The 11258-nt window shown below is 42.2% G+C and overlaps 1 protein-coding gene across 2 annotated transcripts; it reads left to right on the plus strand.

The window, feature by feature from the left end:
* The first annotated feature begins 4654 nt into the window (after positions 1-4654).
* On the plus strand, positions 4655-9142 carry LOC121552440 (osteopetrosis-associated transmembrane protein 1). Of its 2 annotated transcripts, none has more exons than XM_041865375.2 (6): positions 4655-5114; positions 5602-5716; positions 6501-6598; positions 6763-6876; positions 7840-8005; positions 8440-9142. In XM_041865375.2, the coding sequence occupies exons 1-6, from the start codon at positions 4728-4730 to the stop codon at positions 8493-8495; spliced, it is 936 nt and encodes a 311-aa protein (XP_041721309.1). In that variant the 5' UTR covers positions 4655-4727; the 3' UTR covers positions 8496-9142. The 2 variants fall into 2 exon arrangements, with proteins under 2 accessions (XP_041721309.1, XP_041721310.1); XM_041865376.2 differs by having other exon boundaries at positions 6766-6876.
* The last annotated feature ends 2116 nt before the right edge of the window (positions 9143-11258 follow it).

Raw genomic sequence — 11258 nt, forward strand, 5'->3', positions numbered from 1 at the left:
CTGACCCCCCACCCCTTCAACCTCTGCAGCAATGCTGGCAGCACTCATACGTCTATTTCCCAAAGACAACCTCTGCATATGACGCTGAGCACGTGCACTCAACTTCTTTGGTCGACCATGGCGAGGCCTGTTCTGAGTGGAACCTGTCCTGTTAAACCGCTGTATGGTCTTGGCCACCGTGCTGCAGCTCAGTTTCAGGGTCTTGGCAATCTTCTTATAGCCCAGGCCATCTTTATGTAGAGCAACAATTCTTTTTTTCAGATCCTCAGAGAGTTATTTGCCATGAGGTGCCATGTTGAACTTCCAGTGACCAGTATGAGGGAGTGTGAGAGCGATGACACCAAATGTAACACACCTGCTCCCCATTCACACCTGAGACATTGTAACACTAACGAGTCACATGCCACCGGGGAGGGAAAATGGCTAATTGGGCCCAATTTGGACATTTTCAATTAGGGGTGTACTCACTTCTGTTGCCAGCAGTTTAGACATTAATGGCTGTGTGTTGAGTTATTTTGACGGGACAGCAAATTTACATTGTTATACAAGCTGTACACTCACTACTTTACATTGTCGCAAAGTGTCATTTCTTCAGTGTTGTCACATGAAAAGATATACTCAAATATTTACAAAAATGTGAGGGGTATACTCACTTTTGTGAGATACTGCATATACTGCAGCTAAGAAAGTAAAAGTGTATGTTTTGTAGTAAGCTGTTAGTGGCCCATGTGCCTCACCCTAATAATTTGGTATATTTTTGCCTACTGTTCTGACTACTGTGGTGCACATGTAGCCTATAACCTGTTTTAGAGAAATTTAATCGTTGAATATAGTAAGAGCTTTCATTGTCTACTTATATGCCCCCTTTATTTATCCTACGGTTCTGACTTGGTGTACAGGGAGAACACTGTAAGAACGGCGCATGTTCTGAATTCTGTCGCTGTACATTTCAAAAGTGCTGAACAAATATATTGACTACGTCCGTCCTAGCTCGCTCATTAATGTCCTCATCGAAATTACGGATTGCCTCTTATCCGCTTGTTGTCCCCTTATTCCATAGTTTGTACATCTCAATTGTCAGTAGAAATCACATTCGTTTAAGCAAGTCAGCCAAAGTTAAATCTAGAATCGGCTTCCTATTTCGCAACAAAGCCTCCTTCACTCATGCTGCCAAACATGCCCTCATAAAGCTGATTATTCTACCTATCCTTGACTTCGATCATTTACAAAATAGCCTCCAACACTCTACTCAGCTAATTGGATGTAGTCTATCACAGTGCCATCCGCTTTGTCACCAAAGCCCCATATACTACCCACCACTGTGACCTGTACGCTCTTGTTGGCTGGTCCTCACTACATATTCGTCGCCAAACCCACTGGCTCCAGGTCATCTATAAATCACTGCTAGGCAAATCCGCGGCTTATCTTAGCTCATTGGTCACCATAGCAACACCCACCCGTAGTATGCGCTCCAGCAGGTATCTCACTGGTCATCCCCAAAGCCAACACCTCCTTTGGCCGCCATTCCTTCCAGTTCTCTGCTGCCAATGACTGGAACGAACTGCAAAAATCTCTGAAGCTGGAGACTTATCTCCCTCACTAACTTTAAGCATCAGTTGTCAGAGCACCTTACCGATCACTGCACCTGTACACAGCCCATCTGAAATTAGCCCACCCAACTACCTCATCCCCATATTGTTATTTATTTTGCTCATTTGCACCCCAGTATCTCTATTTGCACATCATCTCTTGCACATCTATCATTCCAGTGTTAATACTAAATTGCAATTCTTTTGCACTATGGCCTATTAATTGCCTTACCTCCATAACTTGCTACATTTGCACACACTGTATATATATTTTCTGTTGTATTTTTGACTTTATGTTTTGTTTACCCCATATGTAACTCTGTGTTGTTGTTTTTATTGCACTGCTTTGCTTTATCTTGGCCAGGTTGCAGTTGTAAATGAGAACTTGTTCTCAACTGGCTTACCTGGTTAAATAAAAATAAATAAAAAATATCAGCTATGTTTTTTTTAAAGGCAGTAAATGAGGCTGAATGAACTGTTTCGCTGCCAGACAAGGCTCCGCTGATAGCCAGGTGTAGCAGTGGTAAGGTGTTGGGACTGCTGTTGGGACTCTGCTGTAGGCCCTAACAGTTTGTTGGCACAGTTTGTCACCGTTATAGTGCAATTAATGTATTGTTTAGTGTTGTGTTGTGTAGTGGCTTTGCTGGCATGCATCCCACATTATTAAATGTTTTGCCCCACCAAGATTTACATGCTAAAATCGCCACTGATGTCAACTAAACTGAAGCATTCATTCTATCCATTTATGACATTCTGGTGAGAATTAGTTTATTTAGTCTTCTAGGGCAACATATAATGACAGAAGAGAAGCTGCATATCTAACTATTGACAAGTTGACTAACAAAAAGCAGAAACATAGGCTATCTAAATCAGGCAAAAAAAAATCTGCACCCTGCCATAAAATCGTTCCGCTGTCTCTGACTGTAGCCTACAGCCCATTTTCTAGCAGGTAAGGGTCGGGTGCGGGCCTCAGATTTGCACATATACTAAGGCGGTTGTGTATGGGTTATTAGCAATTGTGGGCGGGTGTGGGTGAACAAACAGCTGACATTCACACCACTAATGTTTAGCTAACTCGTGACGCCTGCATGAGCAGTTAGCACCCACCGAACGACTTGGGAAACGCAGCTTCAGCTTGATCACAAATTAATTGGGAAATAAATTAAAGCCTCACTAGCTACCAATCTATTTTAGTTTCATTGTCCGATTCTTCAAAAAACGAGCCCACTAATTGTTATTTTTACCTTTCCATAAACGGTTTGGTATGTTTCTTGATATGAGTAAGTTAACCCAAATGTATCAAAGAATATGACATGCATCCACAATTAGTCAGTGGCTAGTGCCTGGCCAGTGATCTAGCTTGCTACATTTCAGTAATTAGCTATCCTCCTAAATGCAGTGGTCAGTGGATTAACTAAGTTAAAATCTTGAAAATATTTGTCTGAAAACGAACTAGTCGCCAGTTATTGTTGCCGTGGTGAAATCATGTCTAACCAGTTGGCTAATGTAGCCTGTGTGCCCATGAACTCTCAAGTCTAGATACTAGCTAGCTACCTAAAGCTGGCAAATATGCTATGCTTAGCTACTGTACTGGTTTCAGATCCGAGGCAAGAGAAATTGTTCTTGTTCTTCTTTTTCTGTGGGTTTTATGTCGGACTACAACCCAAAAAGGTGTATTGCTGCCACCAACTGGATGGGTTGAAACCAAAACACGGGAAACTAACTTAATCCACCAAAATAAAATTGTACATTGACAAAAACAAAACAAAACTCCCACTACTTCCTGCTTTTAAATCTCCATATCTCCCTTCTCAGGCACTAGGGCCTGAGTTGGTGGTACGGCTTTTGACAATATTCTATGTAACTCTGTCGCCGAGAAATCTTTCAGCCCTAGGAACCACACCGCTGCAACCACAATGATTTCTATCTTCCTAGATCTTTTTCCCACCTTGGCAGTGCCATTTATCACCATTGCAATAAAGGCAACAAAGTCAACCTTTTTAACCTTTAAAATATCAGGATCCTCTTGGTGAAAGGCAACCCCTGCAGCCTACAGTGAAGGCCTATCCACCACCATGGACTCTTCAGGTGCACCACTGAAACCCTCAACCCTTTTAACGGCTGCTGCATATGAAATGCTCTGGACAGCCCTTACTTTGGCCACCTCATTCTCTTTCTCCCTCGTGGGGCATTCAAAAGAAGTGGCTTCATGGTTCCCACCACAATTGCAACATGACACATTTTCATCACTCTTATAACACATGACATTATCTTTTCCACAACTTGGACAACTCGGCTTCTCCCTTCTGCAAACACTTGAAACGTGACCAAAATATTTACAATGATCACATTGGTCTTGGGATAAATGCTCAGACTCTATAGTTGATATACCCTAACTGCAATTGAGTAGGGAGAGACTGCATATAAAAAAACAAAAGAACAGATAGACTCTTCACTTTTTCTTCATTCAACACACGATTCATCCGACGTGCATTCATCACTTTTCATCTCTTCAACATCGACTTCCCACAAGACGCCAGATATAACCCCCTTGAGGTGTGCCCTGTTCCGAAGAGACACACAACAGTGCAAACTAGCAACACACGATCCTTCTGATCAGCAGAAGCACAAAAAATCAAAACAAGCCCGTCTCTCTTGATCCTCACAGCCTTCACTCTACCCAGCACTCTCTCCACCAGTTTTGATATCTCAAATGGATTCCTCAAGATTGGTACTTCGATCAGCTGCTCCTCATTAACAAACCGTACTCCTACAAGATATGAAGGGACATTCTCATCACTGCATCCTACTTTGTTCTGTTTTCCCTTCTTTTGAACTATAATCCAATTCTCCTTGATTCTACCACCATTAGAATCAGAATCCACTTCGTCCGCTTCCGCCATCGTTCCTCCTCACTCCTTAGACTACTCTTCAGACGAGGCATTTTTTTTCCGAGAGAAATTGTCCGCCATGATTTGTGTTTTGGTAAGGGCTCTAGAGTGACGTCACGCACTCAAGAAGGCTCAACCAATCAGGTTCTACGTCACATACTGTACGCGCCAGGAACAGGAAGTGATGGACTGTTATGTAGTGTGAGCGTTTGGAAGGTGCTTCTTCAAACTTCCCTATTTCACAAACATGTCTGACTTACAGGTGGCTGCGTTATTGATAGCGTTGCTATATTATGGCAATGCTCAAACGTCTACTGTCTCTGTGAACACCACCATCCTGGGTTCAGAGCTGAGCGCAGACGGCTTGAAGCAACTCGCTGCGGCAGTGGCGCCCCAGTCGCCCGTGTTTCACCCCAGCCGCGGTTCCTACTTTTCTCTCAATCTGTTGTCGGCGTTTCCAGAAGATCTGGAGGTCAGCGATTACTGCGTCGAGCTGCTGACTATCTTTGGGCAGCGATATTCAACGTATGTGAATTGTTTGGTTTCCGCCGCGCGTCCTGTCAAAGTGTGCCAAAATTGTTATGGCACCTACGGCAACCTTATGGAAATCTACACAAACATATCATCAGACCAGGTAGGCTAAGTAGCATTTGTGTTTTCTCAGTGGACTTTGAGTTTATCATATATATATATATATATATATATATTATATTATGCGTCTCCATGTTTTTGCCCTGTGCTGCGGGTTAATTCATATACAATCTATGGGTTAATACGTGCGCAATTGTCTAGGCGCTGCTAGTGCGCCTCTGGCTGCAGCACAACATGTATAGTGGTGGGGTGTGTACTGTGTAGTAGGGGAAATAGGAGATCACAAGACTAACTATCCTAGTCACATGCCTAGTGACTAGGAGAACAACAGCTATGCCCGACTGTTGCCATAATGGGGGTTAAATAGGTATCCTATAGCCTAATGGCAATGTTTTGCCACTTACTTCAATTTCTCAGTACTGTAAGCTGTATCCACTGAATCCTCAATATAAGATATATTCTAACCAGTAAGCCTAAACAATAGGGATGGTAAACACCCTCAGTGAGACTGCTTGTGTGTCTGTTTCCAGATGGGCCCAGGGAATGTGAGCTGCAGAGACAGCCTCCTGCGTTCTGATAGGCTGATGTTGGTGTTCCTGCTCTACAACAACCTGGAGGACATCTGGACTAGTTCAGAATGTAACAGTAGGTGGACTGCCTTCTATTATAAACACATTCAGCTATTTATTTATTTCTGATATGTACTCCTGTATACACTTAGTATACCAAACATTAGGAACACATTCCTAATATTGAGTTGCATCTCCCCCACCCCCATTGCCCTCAGAACAGTGTCAATTCATTGGGGCATGGACTCTACAAGGTGTCAAAAGCATTTCACAGGGATGCTGGCCTATGTTGACTCCAATGCTTCCCACAGTTGTCAACTTGGCTGGATGGACTTTGGGTGGTGGACCATTCTTGATACACATGGGAAACTGTTGAGTGTGGAAAAAACCCCAGCAGCGTTGCAGTTCTTGACAAACCGGCACCTACTACCATACCCCGTTCAAACACACTTAAATATTTGTTTTCTTCTTGCCCATTCACCGTCTGAATGGCACACATACACAATCCATGTCTCGATTGTCTTGAGGCTTAAAATCCTTCTTTAACCTGTCTCCTCCACTTCATCTACACTGATTGAAGTTGATTCAATAAGTGACATTAATAAGGAATCATAACTTTCACCTGGTCAGTCTGTCATGGAAAGAGCAGGTGTTCTTAATGTTATGTATACTCAGTGTATATTATTACCTTTTCTATGTCTCAATAAGTCCCTTTCTTCCTCTCCTTGCCTCCTTTCCTTTGTGATCGATGCTCTGAATAGAATTGATATGTGTGTGCCAGGAGGCAGAGTATACCATTTGATCTTTAACCCTGCCATGGTACATCATTTCTGAATTATATCTGACTTCCTGTTTCTAAGGTTGTGTAAGCCCGGGACTCCACAGCCTGACCAATGACACCCTTTACTTCATGGCCACTCTCAACCAGTCCCTCAGCTGCTTTGAGAAGTTCCAACAGGTGGGTCCCAGTTGTAGGTCAAAGAGAGAGAGATTGTTTAGCTAGTGTGTACCAAAACCCATCTAAAACCACTAGGGAGGGAGAGTGGAGTATAGAGTTAAGTTTTTATTAGATATGAAGTTTATAAATAACCAAAATGGTTTCCACCTGTTTGTGTGATTTAGCAGGGGAACCACTCAGCGCTATGTAAGGAGTGCAAGGCCACATACAGAGGACTGAATGAGCTGTACAGCCGCATGGAGAAGAATCGCACACTCTGCATCGACATCGAGGACTCAGTATGTATTTCACAGCCACAGCCAAAGAAAAACAAGGAAATGCCTCTCCTGAGGGGAAATGTAATTTCTACCTCGGCACCAATCAAATGCAAGCGTTGAATGCTAGTGCTCCCATTCAAATGCAAAATCTAATACTGAAGTACTACAGACTTGCAATAGTCAAGTCAACGAGACGAGATTTGGAAGGATGGCCATATGAGACTACATTCATGTATAATGTACACAATAGATATGGAATGTACTCTCAAGACTGTCAAAGTTTTTTTGTGCTATATATAGTAGAGCTCTGTTTGTGCGCTAATGCCAAGAAGACTGCAGAATACATTTGGAGAATGTAAAGTTTAGCAAGCTTCCCCACTAATAGATATGTGGAAGATGTAAAACAGCACCCCCTTGGGGGCTCTTAGGCTGCGTTTAGACAATCAGACAAATTCAGATTTTTTTTGCCTCTAATTTGTTGTTTGATTAATTAGATCAGATCTTTTGCCAATAATCGGGCAAAATATCAGAATTCAGCTGCCTGTCTAAACATAGCCACTGAGAAAGGAACAGTGAGATGTCACCAGGGTTGCGGCCCAATTATCACACCTTTCTGTCGAAGTGTGCACTTGTTCAATTCCCTTCATGGATTTGAAAGGAAATGACTGGTATGGAAAATCCCTCTAGCCCATGCGAACGGGTGCACACTTCAGGACAAGGAGAGATTATTGGGACGCACCCCAGTTCTGGTGGTGCCAGTGAGTTTCAAAGGAGGAGGTGACGTAGAGACTAGTAACTACAAAGGGGCACTAGGGACAGAAGGCCAAAGCCAGAAATAGAGCAAGGGAGTCAGATGGACAAAAAAAGAGTGAGGGACTTAAGAATAGAGAAGTGGGCGAGAGAGATATACTTTATCCCCTTTGTGGTTCTTTAAGCTCCTGTGTTGATGGTGGTGGGGGGGAATTTTGCCTTGCCTTGTTTCAGATGAATATCACCCGCAGACTGTGGAGCAAGAATTTCAATTGTTCCTTCCCCCGGGCGGAGAATGTTCCTGTCATCACCGTGTCCAGCTTCATGCTCTTTCTGCCCATCATCTTCTACTTGAGCAGTTTCCTTCACTCGGAACAAAAGAAACGCAAGCTCATACACCGTGAGTAACCAGCTTAAAACATCCATTGTTGCACAGAGAGATTTGACGGGTTGACTGGGGTGTCACAGGTTTTTAAAGTGAAGTATGTATGGAAGCCGGGGTGTCTCCTGCATGCATGCTCCTGGTTTATAGAGATTTTATTTCAGGCAGAAGGGAGTTCCTCAATGAGTGCCCCAAATAATGTGGACTTGTGAAGGTAGTTCAAGGGTTGGGAGTGGTGGAGGGGAGAGGTTTAGGGGTTTCCTTGTTAATAGTGGGTTTTGGGCCTACTAATGTTCTAAGCCGGAGAGTCAGAGAGTAATACCTTACGTTTTTTCTTTGACACATGCCATTATGGTGAAGCAGCAATCTTAGATGAAATGTTCCTGTGTTAAATGTTGTTTAGAGGTGATGGGTGGTAGCTAACAGTAACACTGTTCCTGCTTCCTCTCTAGCCAAACGAGCCAAGTCCAACACCAGCCTCGTGAACATCCAGGACAGGTTAAGCTGAGGAGAGAGGGATGAGGAAGAAAGAGTGTGATGACGAAGAAATTGAGGAAGAATGTTTGTGGTCCTCGCCCCCCTGTTTCTTTGGTTTGTCCAAAACCTCTCCTGGACGCAAATGTGACATGTAATTTCCTCTGTGACAGTGGTTTCAACCAGTTCTGTAATAACAGAGGAGTCAAAAAGTGCTCCCCCTGTGAGCGAGAAGGATGCCAATCATCAGTATTGAGTTTTTTTTCCTAAGATATTATAGCAAACGGAAACAACGGAAGATTTGTAACTGAAGATGAGTTGTAATTGCACTGTTCATGTCCCACTTTGAACCGCCTGCCCCCACCCATTGCTTCCACAACGAAAGACACACCATGGAGATGCAGCATAACTCCTGCTGATTTATCAGCAATGGGGAGTTGAAGTATATTTTTTTGTATATTTTTATTTATCTTTGTGTGAAGAGATGAGAAATGGGTTTTGTGTCTACTGTAACGCCACTGTGACACAGATCGGGCAGGCAGATGGACAGACAGAAAGCACTTGATGTCCATTAGTTGTGACATATACCTGCCTTGTAAAAGTGGATGACTGCTGAGATGAAGAAATTGATATTATTTTATACTAATACAATTGCTCAGAGAAAATGAGTTTAACAAGTGATTGGCACCCCTGTTTTCAGTACTCCATCAACCTTCCCTTACATGTGAGCAAAGAGCTCTATTTTCATGTCATCCAACAAATGTAATGCCTGGAGTTTACTAAACGGCATTTTCACTTGAATTGGAACTGGTGATATGGTCAGATGACATGAAAATAGAGCTCTTTGGCCACGCATACCAGTGGTGTTTTTTGCATCAAAAGAAAGATGCATATGCAGAAAATAACCCCATACGTACTGTAAAATATAGTTGTGGATCTTTGATGTTATGGGGCTATTTTGCTTCCACTGGTCCTGGGGCTCTTGTTAAGGTCAACGGTATCATGAACTTGACCCAGTACCAGAACATTTTAGCCAAAAACCTGGTTGCCTCTGCTAGGAGGCTGAAACTTGGCCACAAATGGATCTTCTAGCAAGACAATAACCCCAAGCACACATTAAAATCCACAAATAAATGGTTAATTGTTCATAAAATCTACATTTTGCAATGGCCATCTGTCTCCGGACATAAAACCCATTGAAAACCTGTAGTTTGCATTGAAGAGGGCGAAGATGAAGGATATCAGGGATCTGGAAAGATTCTGTATGAAGGAATGGTCTAATCAAATCGAAGTTTATTGGTTGCGTACACAGTTTAGCAGATGTTATAGCAGGTGCAGCGAAATGCTTATGTTACTAGCTCCTAACAATGCCGTAAAACGTCAAACAGGTGGGTCAATGACGAATAAGGATGACAAAAAAGTTTTAGTCACCGAGAATTCAATCATGCATTTACATTTTAAATCATATTTCTGCCATGAATAATTTCATTCGGTGTAACGATAATGGATTTTCAAATTATTTGATTATTTGCCACTATAAGCATTCAGCTGTTTATAGATAGTAATAGTTTATCAACAAACATCTACTGCTTTGAAAAGTAAAATTGCATGATAATTAATCATACATTTCGGCTTTTCTGCTAACATGAGCTAATTTGTTGATTTTAGCACCCAAAATTACACGTTCAAAAGTGAAGAAATGCAGGAAAATGTCAATGCTTTTCTGTAAAGGGGTAAAGATTGTTATTGTCAAGGGTGCAACTTTGGTTTTAGAAGCGGGGGGGACATTATTTTTTTTGGGGGGTAGATTAGCTTTAATATTGCAGATTGTGGCTTCCATCAATGTAATTGTCTGCATCATTTCCAACCCCCTTATAATTCCTCCCTCCCCCCTTTATTATTTTCCCCGAACCTTACCATCCCTCCCCTAATTGTAGTAAACTATGGACAACTACTTCCAGCTTATACATACTATATACATTTTCACGGACACAGTATGTTTTATAATAGTTATCTTTTATTTGTTTTTAGTCCCATTCTTCAGCTACTCAACCCTTACCATCTATCTCTGAACACCATCCAGTTTTGATTTCTATTTGCCATATATTTTGACTGTGCTATGATGTTTCACAAAAGTTCTGAACCTTTCTATTTTCATAGTTTCTACAGATTGTAAATTAAAAATTAACTGTTTTGCTAGGAGTATTATTATATTATTGATTGACTGACTTTTTTAATCACCTGTAATGTATATGCTGGGAGTCAGGAAGCAGGTGCAGAAGGTGAGTTTAATAATAAGAATCATGAAGATAAACAAGACAGGAGAAGCGTACAGAACTTGAACAAAAACCAATACTGCCTGATGACTTAGGCTACAGAGGGCAAAATAAAGGGAGAGTAATCAGGGTGATGATGAAGTCCAGGTGTGCGTAATGATGATTGCCAGGGGTGGTGGTTAGTAGACCGGCGACGTCGAGCGGGGGAGCGGGAGTAGGCATGACATCACCCAGCAGTGCTATTTGCAGAGGGGGACAACTTGGCAGGGGGCCTGGGGGTCCTCCCATTTTTTGGGGCATCTAAAGCACGTTTCCTGCATTTCTTCACAATCTAATATGACCCATGGCCCTTCTATCCGTGTCTATTTAGAACAACAAAAAGTAAGCAAAAATGCACGTAGTCATCAAGCTAGGTAAGAGATGATTAAATATGGTTAAGTGATTGATAAGACTGAACAAGATCCATGATAATTCAATAATCAATATTGTGTTGCACCTTTAACCAATAGCCTAACAAATGA

The sequence above is a fragment of the Coregonus clupeaformis genome, chromosome 36 (genome assembly GCF_020615455.1).
Source record: "Coregonus clupeaformis isolate EN_2021a chromosome 36, ASM2061545v1, whole genome shotgun sequence".
Lineage (NCBI taxonomy): Eukaryota > Metazoa > Chordata > Actinopteri > Salmoniformes > Salmonidae > Coregonus > Coregonus clupeaformis.

What these genes read in the sequence shown, in the direction of transcription:
- LOC121552440 (XM_041865375.2), top strand. Translation starts at nt 4,728, where the DNA reads ATGTCTGACTTACAGGTGGCTGCGTTATTGATAGCGTTGCTATATTAT. An exon ending in GACTAGTTCAGAATGTAACA is followed by an intron (nt 5,717 to 6,500) that starts GTAGGTGGACTG and finishes CCTGTTTCTAAG; the next exon opens with GTTGTGTAAGCCCGGGACTC. An exon ending in GAAACGCAAGCTCATACACC is followed by an intron (nt 8,006 to 8,439) that starts GTGAGTAACCAG and finishes CTTCCTCTCTAG; the next exon opens with CCAAACGAGCCAAGTCCAAC.